The sequence below is a fragment of the Aricia agestis genome, chromosome 9, assembly GCF_905147365.1.
Source record: "Aricia agestis chromosome 9, ilAriAges1.1, whole genome shotgun sequence".
Lineage (NCBI taxonomy): Eukaryota > Metazoa > Arthropoda > Insecta > Lepidoptera > Lycaenidae > Aricia > Aricia agestis.
Window position 1 is genome coordinate 14,053,072 of NC_056414.1, and position 21,758 is coordinate 14,074,829.

The 21,758-nt window shown below is 37.0% G+C and overlaps 1 protein-coding gene across 2 annotated transcripts; it reads right to left on the reverse strand.

Annotated features, from left to right (window-relative positions):
• Nucleotides 1-31: 31 nt before the first annotated feature.
• Nucleotides 32-21,096, reverse strand: LOC121730068 (voltage-dependent calcium channel subunit alpha-2/delta-3). Of its 2 annotated transcripts, XM_042118883.1 has the most exons (20): nucleotides 20,667-21,096; nucleotides 18,641-18,667; nucleotides 16,320-16,401; nucleotides 15,241-15,351; nucleotides 14,108-14,381; nucleotides 13,112-13,635; nucleotides 12,534-12,753; nucleotides 10,482-10,618; nucleotides 8,218-8,256; nucleotides 6,840-6,986; nucleotides 6,000-6,074; nucleotides 5,336-5,517; nucleotides 4,582-4,785; nucleotides 4,014-4,171; nucleotides 3,372-3,642; nucleotides 2,545-2,839; nucleotides 1,661-1,897; nucleotides 1,415-1,535; nucleotides 614-1,032; nucleotides 32-211 (listed from the first exon to the last, which is right to left on the reverse strand). In XM_042118883.1, the coding sequence occupies exons 1-20, from the start codon at nucleotides 20,741-20,743 to the stop codon at nucleotides 107-109; spliced, it is 3,705 nt and encodes a 1,234-aa protein (XP_041974817.1). In that variant the 5' UTR covers nucleotides 20,744-21,096; the 3' UTR covers nucleotides 32-106. The 2 variants fall into 2 exon arrangements, with proteins under 2 accessions (XP_041974817.1, XP_041974818.1); XM_042118884.1 differs by lacking the exon at nucleotides 18,641-18,667.
• Between the last annotated feature and the right edge of the window lie 662 nt (nucleotides 21,097-21,758).

Here is a 21,758-nt window from a genome sequence, read left to right on the forward strand (position 1 = left end):
GCCTGTTATTGTTTTTAAATGAAACCATTAATAAGGATAATAAATTTATTGCCAAAATAGTAAATATAAATCTATAACACTTTAACGCAAACGTAACGTAAGTAACTTATGAAATTAGTAAACTAAATAACACAAATGCAGTAGCCGTGACAAAAGTCAACGCGTCAGATGTCGCTAGACTTCCTCTTCCACATGCTGTGATGTTGTTTTCCTGCAACAAAGTAAAGCATATTTTTTTAGCTAAAAGTAAAGCCCCCTAACTCTCTGCAATTCATAATAATTTATTCGGACCGATTACGAATGTGCGGTGGCCCTTAAGTAATAATTATTTTGTACTGACACTTTTAGTTACTTTATTAATTTATTAAATTAAACAAACTGTAGGGAGCGAAAATTTAAAAAATTAATGAACGGGCAATTTTAAAATGCCGAAAAATAATTCTCGCTAATTTTAATATTAAAACTTTTTATTCCTTTATCTTACTAAACTTTGTATCTTAACTTCAACAACAAAGTCGGCAAACGTTGCTATACAAAATACACAATTTGGTATTTCATATTATGTTACGTTAGCCGACGACGATAACTAGCCACGTGATTTTACTGTACATACTTTGTCGTGATACGTGAAACATCCCTCCAGTCTCCGTCTCATCAGGCCACCTAAATCCAACTTGTGGCAAGGTTCTCGACTCGTCGTGGAATTCGTAGTCGGTTCAGGTTCCGTGGATTTTGGGAGAGGATCGCATGAGAACTCCCTGTCGTTGTAATTTTTGTCAACGACGACCAAAAGCAGGTTGGTCTTGGTGACCAACGTTGCCCAGTACGGCGAGTGACACTTTCCCGGCTTCTCCTCTGATACAACTGGGGAGACGCCCATCGAGTTGAGGAAGTACGATTGGTTTAAAATGTACAATGTTATTCGGTGGTCGCACGAGAATAACTCCTCCTGTGGTTCTTGTACTGTATAGTTCATATCAGGAGCGGGTGTCGTGCTCTCTTCCTCGCCATCAGAGTCGTAGTCATCGGATACTGAAAAGGAATTGTAAAGTAAATGCTTATTGCTTACGTTTTTACTTTTGATAATTTTTGGTAGTAATATTTTGATGAGCTGAATTAGATTTAGATTTTAAATATTGTTAGACTTGTCAATACATTTTTTTATCATACATTAACAAAGAAATCGTGTTCAGTCTTCTTCAGTCTCGAAATCAGCGGGCAGCGGGGCGGGAGCGGCCGTCTAGTACTTACCTACGACGCGCGCGGCGCGGCGTGCCGCTCGTACTAGACGGCTTATCCATATAAATTTATACATTGGAACGTGCCACCGCTGGTCCCGTCCAACTGTCCGCTGATTTCGAATAGGTTAAAAAAAGTAATTTTAGTCATAAGAACAAAAAATCACGATATTTACCAATTGCATCCATATCGAACTCCTCGGCGTAACTATACTGGTTCCATTGAAAGAAATTGCACGACACGAAGAAGGTCTCAGTAATAATCCATTTTATGAACGCCCAAACAATTCTGAAGGGCTAAAAGCAAGAAAAATCTGAGATGACTATTATTTTGAAACTCAGTATTCAAAATCTGCACTCCAAATAATACTAAATGAAATTCTAAAATTCATGATTTAAATACTTCTGAAAAGAAAATTTACCGTGTCAAGTGTGAAGGCACTGTTCAGTTCAGGGAGGATGGACACTGGGCATAACGCCTGGTAGTTGAAGACCTCCACGTGGTCGAATATTTTCTTGTCGATGAAAGACTGGAGTACTCCCGGATAGAAAACTCCGAAGAACTGTCCGACCTGCGGCTGCTGGACACCGACGACGATGTACCCTGAGCTGTCGATCAAGAAGCAGTCGTACGAACCGTGCTCGTCGCAGGTCAGGTCCTGAGACAGATGAAAGAACATTGAAAGAAGATGTCTCAAGAAAATTAAATTGTAATTTAACATCCAACTATGAGTCCTTACACTTTACTTGGCTCACCAGGGTGTAGTCTGCTACATCCTGTAGCCCTAGCAAGGCCACCAGTAGAAATGCGAAAGTATGGACAAACTGTGGACATAAACTAAAGGTGCCGTTCCAATCTTTACGGCGGCCAATCGCGAGCGACAAAAATTCAATTAAAATACCATTTTATGATAGACTATAGTATATGTCATAAAGTAGGTTATTATTTGAATTTTTGGAAATAAAATAACAAAAAAAGGACATGGGCGAACAGTCCATAGACGGTCCCAATTTTATAATTGAAAAAAAAATTGGCATTTTAATTGAATTTTTATCGGTCGCGATTAGCCGCGGTAAAGATCGAAACGGCACCTTAAGTTTATGTCCACAGTTTGTCTATACTTTCGCATTTCTACTGGTCGCCGTGCTAGAGCTACTGGTGAGCCAACAACGCTGTACTTATAAGAGCGTTTCATAGAACGATAGGAGAATCATTATGAACTTTTTTATTTGTTGGTCATTGAATATAACACTATTTATTATCAATCTTCACTTACTTTCCTAATATATATCGAAGCTTACTTACCCTGCTGTTCTTTGTAACATTCGAGAAAATTTCAAAGAAGTTGGAATACAAGTATTGGAAGCCAACAACGGCGGCAGGAGTTTCCGAGTTTCCGTCCTTGTAGAATATCGCATAGCTCGCGGTGATGGTTATGTCGCCATTCTCATTGGTTATTTCCGGTCGGGAGGATATAGTTTTGTCTAGTATAGGAAGTGGCGTTGCGATGACTAGGGACTCCTTGTCTATCATGTGCTGGAGCACGGCTGCTTTGTACCACGTCTCCTCTATTGCGTTGTAGTAGTAATCTCCGAACACCCTGTATTAACATTTAGTTTATTGAGTCAAAGTCTATTGAGTTTTCTAAGCATAATAATCTTGTTTTACTGTATATTAGAGGTATATTCGATACCAGATAAACTGCCAATTTCGTGATAGGCATACGCATCACAAAAATGTCAGTGTACATATTATTACATTAGACTTCCACTTTTCAAGCAGCTCATGTACAATAAGCAGAATGATTCATAAACAAAGGGCTGACCTACGTTATTTCGTCGAGCTATGCCGATTCAATGTTGGTGATCACCTGGGGCCGTACCACGAAACTATTTTGAGAATCAAACAATCGTACGAGAATGCCGCGTTCTACTCTAACAAACGTGTAATGACGTTGCTAGAGCAGGACGCGGCATTCTCGTTCGATTGTTTGAGTCTCAAAACGTTTTCATAGTAGGCTTACTGACTCGTGATATGTCGCCTGGTTACAATATCACCCGACGAAGTTATGTCGATATGCCATCTACCTATGAATCACCATTTTATAGAACCTTAACAGTTTTAAAACTTACTTTCCAGTGAATTCCTTGTCTCTGTTACCCACTTCGTCGACCCATTCGTTTTTGTAGTCGTCAAATATGTAGTGCCACCTGGTGAGGCCGCTTGATGTGGCGATGAATCTGACGCTGACGTTGTACTTCCGCGCCAGGTTCCTCTCCTCCTCCGTAGCAGACCAGCTCCGGAAATATGGCGCTGAGAGCTTCGCGTCGAACACCAATTGCTTCACTAGATCCTCGTTGCAGTAGTAGTCGTCTTTGCCCAGAGGAGTTGTGCCGCAATGAGCTGAAAGGATATTTTGTTAGTTTAGCCGTTCAATCTTATGTAAGAGTTTTGACCCATAGCAAATTTCATTATTTTAACAAAAAACCGACTTCGAACAGTATTTCCACGTGGGTCCACCTGTGAAGTATCCTCTTTCCAACAAAAAATAATCATTATAGTCGGTTAACAAACGGCGAAGCTATCCGTGAACAAACATAAAAAAAATACTTATACGGGCGAATTGAGAAACCTCTTCCTTTTTTAAATTCGTTGTTTCAACTAGTGCTCGAAATGATCGATCACAATTAGTGAATGAACGCTCATATAAAAAAAAGATTCAATGCAGTATTGGATCCAATAAACTCAAACAAAGAGTTCGCGACGATACTTACTCTCGATCGTAAACGGCAGGCTCTGTGTATTGTCTTCTTTGTATTGTGTTTTGGTGATGTCTATTTTATTCCTCGATATATTTACTAAAAACTTAAATATTTCCACCTCATTGTTTTCAGATTCATGTCCTTCTAAGTAATGATACTTGCAATAAACCCTGTAAAGAGAAATTGTTGTATTACAAACAAAATTCAAATACTGCTTTGGTATAGTTCTAATCGAATACCTTATCATTTTTATTATCTTAATGTTCCATATCATGTTTTTGTGTTCATAATTTTCAGTATACTGACCAATACGATCTGACGTCTCATAAGCCTATTCATCATCATTATCATATTAGCCTATATTCCTCCACTGCTGGACATAGGTCTCTCTCAATAAACGCCAAGATGACCGATCTCCTGCTACTCGTATCCAACATGAGCGCGCAACGGTGGGACGACGATCTCTGTTTAGTTTAGAACCCATAAGCCTATTAAATCTCATCAAATCATAGGCTCGGTATTCTGCTATAGTTTCGGAACACATCGAATTGTTGTAGTTACCACAAACAATTTGACTTACCAATCGGGATGAACTCTGTAGGTGAAATTGAAGTAACTCGTCACGTTAATACCGACAAGCTCCTGTCCCTGCTTGGCCTCCACTGGGTTGTCTTTCAGCATCAACTCAGTGTCTCCATAACCCATAGGTAAGGAAATACCCATGGAGAATGGTGTACCCTCTAACTTGTTGAAAAAGTAGTCATGTTTTACTCTGGAGATTCTCCTGTAAAGAATAATGCTTTCTTTTAATTTAAAACAAAAATTGATGAGGCTATAATCTTACTAAAACTATTCTATATCCTTTCCCAGGGCTTTAAGTATGCCAATAAACCAAAATCGGTTTAGTTATATTTTGAGTGTGTAGTGGTAAAAGACAAAGGAACCGACTTACTCCTATTTTTGCATATTTGTAGATCACTCCATATACAAAAAGGCCGATCGAATCCGATAGAACTGGGTACTGACACAGGCTGATACGATATGATGTATCCCCACGTGTGTTCCGAAAGTCTACTCAGGTTGGCCTGCGTTCAGTCCGATCGGATTCAATCGACCTCCAAAAAGGCATGCTACTTGATCCTGATGAAGATGATATCTTAAAAGCCATGACACTTGGTGGCATTAGCCATGTTATTTGATTATGTATACCCGAGGAAATTGATTCCTAAGCAGTTGACATACCTACGTCGTTTGGTCGGCTTATGTCAATTCAATGTTAGCTGTTATTTACTTAGGTCCGCCATCTGCCTAGGAATCAACTTCTCTGATAGTACCTCATCCCGTCGTAATGAAACAGCACTTCGACGTTGGTCATGTTCCCCTCGACGCCGTTGACGAGACTCCTCCTGAGGTCCTTGATCTTCTGCCCCAGCTCGCGGGGACCTTTGCCGTCGTCCACCTGCTCCACCTCCACAAAGTCCACGCTATTGTAGTTCTCTTGGAGTTTGTCGTTTATCTGCATTAATCATATCAATCACAGAAAGCAGTTTACGAAGGCGTTATTTTTAATTTAGTTTGTACCATTAAAGAAACTGATTCATAGGCAAATGGCGGACCTATGTAATTTGGTCGATTTACGTCAAACCCAGCCGACAGAAAACATGAAATGAATTGACAGGAATTGACATATTCCGACCAAATGACGTAGCCTATGAATCAATTTATTCGATGGTACATCTTGTAGTGGTACAAGACGTATGGGGTGCAAAATTTTGCTGATTAATTCGTAATATTATGTCTAGAGGTGTAGCATGCCAGTAAAAATTAATTGCTTTTGATGCTTATAACAGCAAAATATTACTTGACTCTGCTCTTATTTTACACTAGCGTCTAGCGTGGAAACCCGAGTATACTAGACTTATTGAGCACTAAAACTCATCAAGCTCAACTTATAGTAACCAACGCTTATGAAGAATAAGAACTTATTTTATTACTTACTGTTGTTATGAGTAGCGGATGCAGTAACAAATATCCATTATTGCTCACGATAAAGGAATACCCATTAACGCCCAGCTGAAATTTAAGCGCAATTATTGTGTAAAATATTTAGTTACAAATATCCACAGGGCTAAGTTTACGCAATCAAAATTTCGGTTGAATAATGTTCGAACTTCTAAGATATTAAGTTACAAACACACAGGGTTCCATTAATTTTCGCACTTCGGTTCCCGCTCAGCCTAACATGTCAGGCTCAGCGGGACAGCTGGAGAACCAAACAGAGAAAGGATTTTTTTTATAACGGTTTTTGACCCACCATTATGTTTCCTACCACCACCACCACGAAAACCCTTTGATATAATAGGCCTTAGGCTCCCTGAGATTATATCAACATCCTAATGCTATCTTGGGACGTAACGTAATTAATCAGAAGAAAATACGAAAATTAGGAAGTATTCCAATTTTTTAAACAAAATTAAGGGAATTAGTCCCTTGGTCTTTGATAACATGTTGTTTCAATTCCTGCTTAGCCTGACGAGCTGTCTCGCGTATTAGGTATTCTAAAGGACTGCCTAAGACTGGCCATAGACGGACCGCAAGTTGCAGTCGGGACCTCCTGCATTAGAGCGGTCGCATTGAAATTTGCACCGACCTTTAATGACTGCTCGAGAGGTCCCTGTATTGCCGATATGAATTTAGTATGAAAACTGCATTTTGCAGTCGGTTTCGACTGCAAGACACGGTCAAGAAAAAGTGAAAGTAAGAGCAAAGAATAGGGGACTTACCTTACCTTTAAGGTAAGGGAAGTCCCCTAGTTCTTGTTTACATTATGATGAATACCTGATGCGGCTGGGCTAGCTTAGCGATGCTGTCAATGGGCACATCAGTCCCCGCCACTCCCAGCAGCATGGCGTCGTTGTGCTCCTCGTTGTACTTGCGGTCAAACGCCGGTATCGCCACTGACGTCACCAGCTTGTCTTCGTCCGGCTGGAGAAAAAACAAAAAAACTAATGTTTTGAGTTTTATTGAGGTGGAATGTATAGGGACGCTTTCATATCATGCGGATTAGCACCCGCGCGCGAATCTGTTGCGCATAAAAGTTACCCGCATCCTATCATCTCATAGGTGTTTTTCCCGACAGGTGAACAAGACGCACGTGTCAAGATCATATTACCCGCATGCGGGCCAGATCCGCGCACGGGCGATGATCCACATGACAGGAAAAGCGCCCTAATATATTATTATAAACAGGACAGGTCTTTTAGTCAAGTTTAATTTTTTTTAAGCGAAGGTAAAATTTAAAATATGGGACTTGGCATTATATTATTTTTAGGTGATTTGGTTCTTTCGAAGTCTATTGTCACGTCGCATAAAATTGTGAAATTCGTTGACGAAATGATCGTTCCTTTCGTTTTAAGGGCCTTTGTATAAAACAGGTTTTTAAACAACTTTTATTTAAGTAAATAAACAATTTAACACAAATGAGGATGTCATGATGCGAATAAAACTTGGCCCGAGGGGCTTAGCAGTTCGGTCACGAAGTTCCTAACTCGTTACTTATTAACAACAATGTTTACTTTTGCCTTCACCCTCGGGTCTTCAATTAAAACGTGAAACGTCGAAGAATCGAATTTGCCAATCAATTTGATGCCTAGTAAATGCTAAATCATATTGTAGCGATTTGCTACTCCAACTACTTGAAAAAAAACAATTTTTTCACAGAGGTACCTAACTTAAAAAATAATTTAAAAAATTTGAGCTACAAAAATATATTTTTGTAGCTTAAAATTTTAATTCATATAAAATAAAAAAAAATGGAGCATTCCTTATCATTTTACATAACCTTTACATTAGAATTAAACAAAAAGGCGTCAAAAGAGGCACAAATTCTCCCAGATATTGTCTTAAAACTACGTTTACCAAAGCACTCTCATCAAATATAATGAGAGCACTTATTTAGCCGCTCCGAAACAAAAGGTCACCTCGTCTCGCCCGTTGTTAGCGTCAAAAGAAGTCTGAAATAATTGGGCTCCCAGGCGACCACGTGTAAAGATTTCCCTTGTCTCACTGTCACTGAAAGTCTCGGGGCGAATGAATCTTGTTAATGACTTTTTCGCCTTTGTTTTACCACAGCAGTGCTGGCTGATACATTTTTATGACTATTTAATGCCGGTAAAATTTCGTAGCTACTATAAATAATGTTCTCGTTAATACATACCTTTGTCATGTCCTTGCTGACACCCCATTTGGATGTTCTCTGAAAAAAATAGGCTTAAAATAATTTCAGGAATACCCTTATACCCTTACCAAGCATATGAAAAATAAAAATACCTGAGATTCATACACTTGAAAATCATAAACGCGTAACTGGTCGCTGTTAAGCATTCGTGTCCTAACCCACAATTTTTTTGTTGTTAAATTTTGAATGCTGTCTTGTTCTCAATCATGTAAATAACATAACTGCATTCATAACTCAACACGTAATTTTTTTGTGGGTTAGTAATCGAATGCTTAACAGCGTCCAACTTTCCATCAGGCACAGTTGGGTAATAAACTCGAATTTAATAAAAATACGGCACAGTACAAACGGCTATTCTATGTAATAAAAATACGGTATAGTACATTCCATATTATCCTGGCAATGGCAGAAAAGTAATTCCACTACAGCCGGCAACCGGTGAAATATTACATCCGGGTTCCGGGCTACGTAGCTCGTAACACCGCTACGCGCTACGAGCTACGAGTGCGTAGCACTTAGCTACGCGTAGCCTTATATTATGTTTTATTAATTAGGGGGCGTTCATTAATTACGTGAGGTGTTCTAGGGGGAATGGGGTCAAGCTAAATCTTTCCAAAACTCACTTAGGGGGGAGGGGTGGTCGTAGCAAATGTCACGTATTTTTTTCAGTTGGGGAGAATCTTATGAGATTTCCCCAAGGGGGGAGAGGGGAGCAAAAATTTTTTTCACTTTTGTATGGGGAAACTCGTGACGCTCGGGCCCTTGCCCATACAAAAGTGAAAAAATTTTTTCGTCTTTCAGAGCTGCTACTTTCACAGTGAACTCTCTACAAGGAACACGTACACACCCTAAAGTATTATCACTTATTTTTGTTACACACTGTATAGATGCTGCGGTAATCGAACATTTTTTCTGCGATAAAAAGATACTATAATATACTTGCCCGTAATACAATACAAACAAATAAAAAAACTCCTCTAACTTTATAGTTATTATTTGTATTATATTAGTTAATGCTTGTATAGATTTTGCATACAACTTACGATTAGTGAAATTTAATTGAGAAATATATTGCAAAGGAAATGTACATTATTATTTTTTCTCAAGACAATTGGGGAATTTCATAGCAAGGTAGACATTGTTTTGGAGAAGAATAAGGGTAATAAATCATCTGCCATGATAAATCGCCGCCATTTTGGATGGCCGTAGCTCGGCCCATTAGACGGCAGTCTAATCCCATCACTCTTCATGATATCGCGTTATACGTGATATTAATTCCTCCGGGAATTGTGTGTTTAGTTGAAGGCTTTATTTATATGAGACTAGATAACGCCCGGAACACCGCTGCGCCAAATTTGTTTATTGCGCGGAAACACATTTTTCCGAACTAACGCGTATACTATGTCCTTTCCCGGGATTCGTAGTATCTCCATACCAAATTTCAGCAAAATCGATTTAGCAGTTTGGACGTGAAGAGTTAGCAGACAGATAGACAAAAAACAGACAGACAGACACGCTTTCGCATTTATAATATTAGTATGGATTTTTAAAATGATGTTTATTTTTATACTAAAATATTTAGGAGTTCGCGAAACGTAGGGGATGCGTAAATCCGCCCGCGCAATCCACTTTTCCCAAATAAACTTTTTACAGCTTCATGTAAAAATTCCCAAACGTCCGTGTTTTGTAAACAGAAATAACTGATCTTGAAAATAACGTTATGCTATCTTTACATTACTTGTAAATGTATAAATAGAGGTTATTTTTTAAGAAATGCTTAAAATAATCGCTTATCTTATTTATCCGTTTCAAATGCCATCTTGGATCATTGACTCTATTTTGAAGATAATAGTCAACAGGAAATTAATAATTCGTTTTTGAATACACTTTGCGGCAGGATTATTGTGAGTACTATAATAGAAATACATAATATTTTTCTAAGGAAGTGTAGAGAAAATGAGTTTGATAACGATCCGTCATTTTGTCTCAACAATCTTTGTAATCAATCTGTTGAATACAAAATACATTTCTACTGTACTAAGCCATTCTAAGGGCCATTTCCACCGTAGCTGCGATGCGAAAACTATGTTTTTAACCAATAGAAATACTTCATTTGCCTGTTCTTGCTCAGCGTAGCGATTCTATTGGAACAAATTCGCAACGCAGCTTTGGTATAAACTCCGGTGCCTGCGGTCATTTCACACACAAATCTCGTCCTTATTTGATAATGCACAGTATAGTACCGTATAGTCGATGTTGGCGTGCGTCCACGTGGGCGGGGGGTCGTCGCCGGCGATGATCATGGGCCGGGCGATCACGTTGATGTACTTGAGCACCTGCTGCTGCACCTCCTCCACCGAGTGGATGTGCACGAAGTACCCTGGAGACAGAAGTCGGCGTAATGAATTATATAAGTTATGCTAGCTAGCCTTTTGTAGTTAATTTCGTGTTAAGGGACTTAGGCCCGATTTCACCAACGACTGTTAAAGCTGATGCTCGAATTAGTATCACGTTACCTTTTCCGTTTTTTATATGAATGAATGAGAAGATATGACCACTAACAGACGTTTGTGAAATTGGGTCTTAACAGTGAGACAATAATATATAGTTTTGCATCTCGTTTCATAGTTTTGATGTAATATAGTATAGAACATAATATTATGTACTAGTATTATTATATAGACTACAGAGAACAAAGTTAGTATATACCAATTATGTCAGATTTTATGATAAAAAGGTAAACCTTAAAATAAACTTTATTTTTAAGAAAAAACTTTATTTTTTTTTCTAAGGTTTCGTACTTGTTAATAATGTTCAAGTTAAAATCTACTTTTTCAATAAAGAAAAAATAAATATATTAATAGCTAGTCATTTGCCAGTATTTACCCCATGAAGGACAAACATTTAATAAGCATACTTATATAATCCTAGTCCATCATGGGGATGGCTACGAAGGACAAATATTGTATTATGCTTATGTTAACGATAAGATAAAACTTGATATGACTATTTTGAAGCTATTACCATCGTTATATTAACAAATAACGTCGATAACATAAAAAGTAACAAATTCAAAATCCTCTATGCTTTTCTGAAAAACAAAAACAAAGTAATACTCGTAGCGTGTTAAAATATTTAGTGGGCATCAAAAGCAGTGGACAGAGCTAAAATGTCTAAAAATAGCCATTTTGGTAAATGACGTCTGAAATAAACCACCACCGTCCACCGCGCCTCGCGTGTTGATTCACCCGTCAGCCAGTATTTTACAACGAAATTACCATATCCGACCTCAAAGGCCGTTGGTCCACCGCCTCCGTCACCGACAAAAATTCAAATAAAATACTACTTTATGACTGAGACCATAAGCTTTCATTTTGCTCTACTCTACGCCACTACAAAGCATCGGCGGTCTGGGTCGCTAGACCAATGAATTGTAGAATTGTGTATTTAAATACTAACAAACTAACTTCTTTTACGTTTTGTATTGTTTCAGATTTATTATAAGGAAATTGATTAGTTTAAACTTAAATCCGCTCCTTATCGACATTTTTGGAGTTTTTTTTCTCACACTTATACTTTTTATTATTATTTTTATTCTATTCACAAAGGCCAATCCTAGAGCAAAGTTATTGCCACACGCAACGAAGTCTTTTTTTTCCTCATCAAATTACTGACACTAGCTATTCCTTATAGCAGGTCATTTTTAAAGAAGAAGAAGAAGACCAAAATGAAACCTGTAATAGCCTAGGCCCTAGGACCTAGGTCATAAAGTGGGATTTTATGTTAATTTTTGTCGGTGAATGACGTCCCGTTGACGGCGGCGGTGGACAAACGGCCTTACACATAATTTAGTAGCGAGTCATAATTTCAGTTTGTGTTTATTAAAACGCCTGCCTACTGCTCATAATTTGATGAATTATACATGCTATAACGTGAACTTGGAATATTCAAGCCATTTGAAGTGAATATACAGTTCTACAAGCATAAAGGATAATAATCTATTATAAGGTAATGCAAGGTTTCTGAGTTGTTTTGACGGGAGTTCATCTATTTATTTTTAATTATGTCAAAACCTAAACCAATTAACGGCTTTGTGGAATAGATAACCTCTTAATAAATACCTCTAGAACCGGACACATGTCTGATAACAATACAAATTAGCTGCTTGTATTTCATCTGTAGATGCAAATCCCCAAACATTCTAATATATTCAATTATATTCTACTATAGCCAAGAGAATATTACATTCAATTCCATTTAGAGCACACATACACAGATCTACTTGACACACATACCTCTATTGAGACAAGCCATCCACTGGATTTCCCTCACATTCGTGACTTCTTTTCCAATAAGATAAGTGAATACTCGCACTGGGATGTACGTTTTCCCGCCTATGACCTCTCTATTGTATTCTTCGAAGACTTCAGTCAAGTTCCCTGGCACGTAGTCTGTGATCACCATGACGAGTTGATTACAGCCCTGTGTACTGCTGACGTTGCAGTGACGCCTTTTCTACAAATATAAATACACGTCATCTTTCTTAAAGTAAAATATTATCATAATTATATGAAAAAAATGTTTTATTCTATTCTAGTAAGCAGCTATTTAAAAGAGTAGTAATTTGCATTGTTATCATTTTAATCAAATATCATTACTATTGCTATAAATGCGAAAGGGTGTATAACTGTCTGTCTGTCCCCTTCACGCTTAGACGACTGAAGCGATTTAGATAAAATTTATTATGGATATATTTTGAGAGACTGAAAATTATATAGGATAATTTTGTCAAGGAAATAATGGACGGTTTCCATGCGATAATCGAATTACGGTCGTCATCTGGAATACAAAGTACATAATTAAAGTAAAGCACCTCCTTCAACGTAGTAAAAGCGGCTATATACGCTTTCGTCAAGTTAGCGTTCCCATCCAAGGGCACTTTATGTTTCTTCCCGCCGTCCGTCGGCTCGAGCGTGTTGCTTATTGTTAGCAAATTCTCCGGAGTCGCTTGTACGAGGCCCTTGAAACACGTCACGACCTCCGAGGTATTCCCTTTGAACGTATACACATTTACATAGTCGTTGTTCGACAGCGTCGCCAAAAGGGAGCCTAGCGTCCTTCGTGCCACGTAGTTCTTGAAGCCGGTCATCGATCCTGATACGTCGAAGAGTATAATAACGTCTTTGGAGCACGTAGCGGCTTCTATATACCAGGATTTGACGCGGCAGTCGTATGTGTCGACTTCCTTCATGTTCCATGGCATCCCGGGGTAGAATCTGAGGATCCCGTGCGAGCTGCCAAAGTACTGCCACACAAGTGACGGATCGGAATTGTAGTTCTTTATGAACACTTCGTTGAGCTCCTTCGACCACAGTATAGCGTTTAGCGCTGGTGCCTCTGAAACATAGAAATGTATCACCTTTCTTGTATTTTCCCTAAAGAACACACACACAAAATGAGTAGGTACCGTACTGCAGGGTATAATTTAAAAATATGTTACAATATATACATAATATCTTGAAATGTTCCAGACCGTCTATTATGACATTTTTTGCGCTCAAGTTGTTAAACTAAATCCATCACTCCCAAATCAGAGTTTGTTTTATAACAAGTTACTAACATAACGAGTTTGCCGGAACATAACTTGTTATAAAAGAAAATTCTGATTTCGGAGTGATGGATTCTATATTTAAAGGATACAGAAAAAAAGAGACTCGTTTTCCTCTCGAACCAATAACATTACAGTTTAAATGGAATTAAATCGGCAATTTACTTGTATTTTATATATGGCAATGGTCCAAATAAATAGGTCAGCTGAAAGTTAAATTACAGTATTCGGGTGAAGAGAAATAATGGCTTAATTTTTTACCTCTATAAAATATGTTTGTAGGTACTTGTACACAGCTTGTGTTTGTGTTCACGTTTATGTCGTAAAAATGGGAGTCCTTTTCTAGGGACACATTCATATAGTTCGGGTTGTTTTTGGCAAAAGTCGGCGGCTCTGACGGCCTCTTAATCTCGGCCCCGTCCTCATTGAAGAACGCAGAATACTTCGCGGAACAGTACTCGAACTCGTACGTCTCATCTTCGATCATAGAGTAGTTGAATTCTGCGGCCAAACGCTCTGCCGTGGCATGAATGCACTAAAAAAATAAACGTTTATTCTTAAGAGCGCGTGTAAAGCAAAATTTTCGTTCTTTGATTTTATTTCTCTAGCGTTCAACGCCCTCTTAATTTGTAATGTCCTCGTTGCACGTGTCTAAGTAATACACTTTATCATTTTTGTTTCATTTATTTTAGATAGTTTTTATTATTCGTAGGATCTAGCATATTAATAAGCATGACACGTGTTTTTTTATTATTATTAGCTATTCTTTAATTAAAATTTAAATAATTTCGAGATATTTATAACACATTTCAAACACATTTTCATGAAAATGTTAAGGTGCACCCTCACCGGGAGCATTCGCTTGTAATGTAACGTTTTAGAGTCGAGCATTACATCAGTGAAGGAGGAGAACCGAGCTTTATAATGCGCACCGTAATACGCATACAAATTGTATATCAATGCTACGTGACAGTGAAGTCAACTTGCTATGGAATGCTCAAAGTCGAATTTATAATATTACATTACACGCGAATGCTCGTCAGTCAGGGAGGTAGTATTGTAATGTAATGCTCAAAGACGAATTTATATTGTTACATTACACGTGAATGCTCCCGGTGAGAGAGCATCTCTATAATAACAACGCCATTAACAAACGACAAATTTTAGGAAATTTAGAGGACTGTGGATGTAACATGTTTCTGAAAAATGCACACAAAATAAAGCTGTTATAGTATAAAAGCCCTGTTGTAACATTTTCTTTTCGGCCTCTAAAATTAATATCGTTAAAAAATTATTACGTCAGAAGCAAGAATTTATTTGAACATTATGCGTCCTTAATTAACACGTTTCACTTTATTCATGAGCCGAAAGATTTAATTAAGAGTACTATTTACCTTAACGGCGTTAATTTTCCGCGTCAACATAGTGCTGACCGACCGCAGAGACGATTCCAAAATTTGCTTCCCGTCTTTTTTCTTCACGCTAGCGTTCATTTGTTTGTATTTCTTGAAAGAAGAAAGACATTTTGATTAAGTATTCAAATAAAAAGTTACTTGCAAGCCGACGAGTTATCTCCTGTGGCCAAGTTCGGTAAGTAGTTTGTCGAAACCAATACTAGTTTTATTAAATGCGAAAATGATTATGTCCGTATGTTACCTCTTTATATGTAATCGCTCAACTGATTCGGATAAAAGGTAATTTATTTATAAACGAAAATTCTTCTAGTATTTTAATATTTTTACACCAAGACTATTTATATATACAATATCCTTATTATAAAGGGATACAGGTGTTCAAAATGACATCAATCAGATAAATACGGGGGTGAATGTGAATTATTTGAACACTTTCGGCAACTTTCTTTAGAAATTGTGACCTCAATATTCACTTCAGTGAATTTCATCCCTGGAGCGAACTGTCAATCGTATTCAGTTTGAAATACGTAGATACTTCGCCAGCAGGGAGTGTTGTGCTACTGATTGCCGGTACAGATATACAGGGTGTAACAAAAATAAGTGATAATACTTTAGGGTGTGTACGTGTTCCTTGTAGACAGTTCACAGTGAAAGTAGCAGCGCTGAAAGACCATTTTTTTTAACTTTTGTATGGGGAGACGCGTGACGCTCGGGCGCTTGCCCATACAAAAGTGAAAAAAATTTCGTTTTTCAGCGCTGCCACTTTCACAGTGAACTCTCTACAAGGAACACGTACACACCCTAAAGTATTATCACTTATTTTTGTTACACACTGTTTATTCTATGGCCCAAGCAACAAGATGAGTTACAAAACTATTATATTAAGTAACAAAATAATATGGTAAGTTTTATACCTAGTGGTTTGGAAATTGTTACCTAGGTTTATTTATTACAGCTTCTGCCTGCGTCTTCGTTATTGTAGACCAAAAAGTATTTAAATAATTTTAAACTGTATTTATTTTTAATTAAAAAATAAAATAATAACAATTAATACTTACTATTCTGATTTGATCAGATTTCGTTAGGGATTCACTTAATCTCCATAATTCTTCTCCTAGTGTTCTCGCCCATATTTTTACCCTAAAAAAATATTTTATTGTCACAAAATATGAAAATAAACAGTCAGTACAGTTGTCAACAGTAATAGTCTAAATAATCTTAGAATTTAGACGATTTAAAAAGTGGGTAGACCGTAGTTATTTCTAGTTTAGTTTGTTACATTGTTAGTTTAGGCTTGAAATCTGGTTTTCCCCACTTTTGTTATCTTCGTTATTTTTAATCATATTATCATATTTTCAATATAACAATAAAAAATATTGTAAAAAAAGGGGTTGGTTCAATTTTATACAGAATCGTTTTCAGATGAAACAATGTTAAATGTCAAAGTTTTAATTTTCATCAAATTTAATGTTACTCTACAGTGCTGAAAATTTCCCTTCATTTCGGTATTTTAAATGAGAGATTAAATTAAAATACATATAAAAATTGATTGCAATTAATAAATTATACATAAAAATGGATTGAAATTTTATTTCCTCGCTTGTTTATTGATTGATTATGTATTATCATTTATCGCTTATATATTTGATTTATTTATTGTATAGATAGACTATTTCAGTAGAATCGTAAAGTTTCTTGTGTTACGGCCGCATGCAGAGACATTTAATGAATACTGAATTTTGTAAAGAAAATTTACATACTTTTTCTGTCAAACTTTTTATTCAAATAATTAAGAGCGCACCTGACCCTAACTTGAACTAAACTGACTACATACTTAAACCTAGATCTCAAAATCTGTAAGGTCTAGAAAACTGATTTTTTGACACAAGTAACTTCAGTTCATGAAGATTAAATGCTCAAGATGAAAACACGATTACTGAAAAAATGCTCGATAGTTTCTTTTTTACAAAAAACCTTGTTTTAGAAACATTTTAGCTTGGATCTTCGAAATTTGCTGTCATTTCTTTAATATTTTTTAATATCTAAAAAGGCATTGATAAAACCTAAATTTGCTCAAAACACTTTTTTCATAATCATTATAGTTCGTCTTTTATTCAAGGAAAACTAACTTGGCGATGATTCCCGCCGTCCTTTTTCACCTGGCATATGAAAGACGGGCGTGAGTGTGAAGAGAGAAGGACGATGTTTGATTTTTGGAGTCAGGAGCGCTCTTAAATGTTTCTGAATGCGGCCTTTAAAGTAATATAATATAAAGCAGGGATTTATAGTTTGTGTGATGGTGTTCAGGGTGTAACCAAACTAAGTGATGCTACCTTAGAGAGTGTATGGGTCCCCTATGTAGAGTTCGTTGTGAAGGTAGCAGCGCTGAAAGAGTAACTTTTTTCCATCTTTGTATTGTAAAATTCATAACACGTGGGCGCTTGCCCATACAAATCGCAAAAAAGTTGTTCATTCAGCGCTGCTACTTTCGCAGTGAACTCTATTATAAGGAACACATACATACCCATATTCATTTTTTTTATCACTTAGTTTTGTCACACCTTGTAGTGCAGTGACATTTTAAGTGCGACAAAATAACGTGTGTGCTATAATTGTGTATTGGGTCTCGGGGCAGTGCAGACAGGACATAGTATTAGTGTCTAAACGCACTATAAGGCCGGAAATACGCGGCCGAAGTTCGGCATGATTACGTCAGCAATGCGCTACGCATACAATATAATGCGACGTAAATTCGACATTGTGTGTCATCGGTAATTGAAAATACATTGCAGGCGTAATCATGCCGAACTTTGGCCACGCATTTTCGGCCTTGTGTGTTTGGACACTTAAGGTTTTACCACAAAAGATTAAACATCTATTGAATTAAGTTAATTAAGTTAATTGGCGTGGGAGAGCTATGCTTCGGCACGAATGGGCCGGCTCGACCAGTTTTCTGTGAGGAAATACCACGTCCTCACAGAAAACTGGCGTGAAACAGCGCTTGCGCTGTGTTTCGCCGAGTGAGTGAGTTTACCGGAGGCCCAATCCCCTACCCTATTCCCTTCCCTACCCTATTCCCTTCCCTACCCGCCCTTATTCCGTTCCCTTTCTATCCCTACTCCCCTTTTACCCTATCCCCTCTTAAAAGGCCGGCAACGCACCTGCAGCTCTTCTGATGCTGCGAGTGTCCATGGGCGACGGAAGTTGATTTCCATCAGGTGACCCGTTAGCTCGTTTGCCCCCTTATTTCATTAAAAAAAACAGTTATTTAGAGACCATTTTGTACTGAATTTTTCTCTAATCAACTGTTCAACAGGTGTTTTAATCTTTTGTAGTAAGACCGTGGATGTTAACACAATAAAGAATGGTTAATACTTACGCTAAGTCAGGTCCACCTCCAAGCGGGCTGTAAATGAGTTTCTGTTAATTTTATTGTTAAATTGAAGTAATTGGTATACGTATAGCGTATGCATATATACGTACTGTATAAATGTTAGTAGAAAAACATAGAGGAAATAAACCAAAGAGTGTTAATTCACAATTTAAATTTTCAGTGTTGTATATAACTAAATTAATAAACCTAGAGCTTTATTAATTTAGTTATATTATAATTTTTATATGTTAGTAGTTATTTTTGTTATAATAGTATTTGTGTCTTGAATATGTATAATGTAATTACTTAGTCATGATTGTAATAATGGTCACTTTTATCAACTTTTATTTGTCGTTGATAAGAATGACTAGGATATTTAGAAATTAGACTTTATACTACATCTAAAGGCTTTTCCCTAAACTTAAGTGATATACTACCATAACTGAAGACATAATGTGAATGTAATGGGTAACAAAAAGTTTGGGAAAATAATTTGAAATAAAAAAATGTGGATTTTATGTACCATCGAGGAAATTCATTCCTAGGCTGTTGACAGACCAATGTCATTTGGTCAGATCATGTTAATTCAATCGGCTGAGCTTGACGTAACGCGACCAAACTACGTAGGCCCTTCTGCTAGGAATCAACTTCTCTGATAGTACCTATAGTCTATAAATATAATAGCCAGATGATGAAATCGATAAATAACAAAGTTTGTTCAAATTATACGGAAAAATGAGTAATTGTCCTTATGTTAAAAAATATTAGTTATCCGTTTCATTCACTTGCGTCTTCAATTATTCTTGTTTCTGAGCAAGTCCATACCTATGAGAATGGTGTGTTAATATTAAACTCTCACTTCCATTTCACGTCTGAGAACACTCGCGGCTCCTGGGTTCAATACATATCCCTATAATTCCCTTGACGATATAATGTAACGCTATTATATATTCATTATAAAAGAGGATTAAAATTTGAGGTAATCAGTGCGTATAAATCTGTCATTATTTGTTGAGTCAGGAGTAGGACAGCTGCTTGCAATATTATAATTAAATAATGACTTTCAATGGTGAATTTATTGTATTCATGTTGACAATGTATAGATTAAGTTACAACAGTGTAATTTTTGTTTTTCAAAAGATGATTTTCCCGCTTTTTTTGATAAAAAATGGCCCCGTGCGAGTTTCTTACGCTCTTTCTTCTCGCCGGGTTAGTTCCCGAATCGACATTAGGCAATTACACATAGGACGTTCTAAAAATATTTGTTTCAAATCTATTCAGAAATAAAACGATAAAAAACATACGGAAAATTTAAACTTATTGTATCGATGCTCGATTCAACATATTATTAGAATAAATTTGATTCTCTGGTGCAAGAGTGATATTGCTGTCATTGACATTTTACGATCCTTCTTACTTGCACCCAATACACAAACACTGTATTAGATTAAGTTCATAATTATTGTATTTTTGTCTAAAGTTTTTAATGAATTAAATAAATAACATACGTTATTCAGGCTCAATTATAGTGGGTTGGCAAGAATTCTGATAACAATATCTGAAATAAGCCTTTTACATAAATCCCTCTACCGTTACCCGATCGGTTCATTGGGTATTCTAATCCAATAACAAATGAATAGTTTATTAAAAAGTATTTCAATGAGAAAATATTTACTATCGTAACTTTGTACCACTCTACGTAGAGATAGTATAAATGTACATTTCAGATTAGATTATAAATACTGAAACCCTCGGCGGCGAGTTACATGAATTGTGTTTTAACTTTTAAATAAAATGTTTTTCGTTTACTAAAAGTAATAACGATTTCTTTTCCACTACAATATGCATTACGAAGCTTATTTATAATTCAGCGTACACTACTAGCTACTTACAGAACGTATCTACACAAAAACATTTCAGTAACTAGATAAATAATAAATCCAAAAAAATTCAGCTGTAACTCGTATTATATAATATAAACAAAGTAAACAGCTTTATCTGTAATTAATAATACAGGTAAAAAAAAACTTACGTATCGGCTTGAAAGGCAGGTGCAGGCTCAGGAAGCACGATCAACGTTAAAAACAATAGACACTTGAAATAGGACATTTTCAGGGCTGACTCACACACATCACAACTATCTCACGAAGCTCAATCATATTACTCGATAAGGCACATCGTTACATCTCTACGTAAGGCGAAACACGCGTTTAACAAGTGCAAAAAGTTCCTACAAAAGTTATAAATACGCGAAAGCTTCACCGGTGCGATAACGGACAAGGCCACTACGTGCTATTTACGTACTACGACTAATTTAAGCGTACACAATAGTCAACATGTTTAAAGGAAAGTTACGCGAATAAGGAAAGTTGAACGATTGAGGAAAGTTAAAATCGCGGAGCCGCGGGGCGCGGGCTGCGAGCGTTCGTCCGCTCGCACGCACGTGCTGCGTCTATTCTGGGCGGGCGGCGCATCGAGCGCCACGAAATAGGTCGCCCCGACGCCGCTCAGCCATGCCTGATGCCGCACGCGGCTCGGCCGGCTTAGCGAGGATTACCGAAATATGCTAGTTACGATGCATGTTTTAGAAGGTCTCGGTTATTGCTAATTGCAGTTAATGTCGCTTAAAATGCCTTAAAGATAGGTCTCGCGTATTTGTAATTGTAGTTAATGGTAGTCTGGGAATGTGATCGTTTAACAGTTGAACAACTGTCTTTCTTTTCTTTCTTTCAAGTTTTCATGATTCGTTAAGTGTGTGATAAACTAATATGGATAACACTTTTGCGTATACTACAAAATCAAGTGTTCTTGTTTATAGTGTAGAGATTTGTTTTGTAGAACATTTGAAGAATTGAAGAATTATTATTTATTACTAGAGATCGCCCAATGGTCGAAATTCGACCTTAGTTTCAACGACATTAGGACTACTACCTATATTTTGTAAAAATCATATTTTTTTCAACTCTTTGTCTCTGGGACTTAGCTGATCTCAGACTGGCCGTGTAAGCATTGTCTAATAGTATCTAAGATTCAATAAAAAAAACTATAATCCATTTTCAATTTGTCACCTTGTTGTCAACAGATTTCAACCATAAATAGAAGAGTATAATTCGTATGTATACTG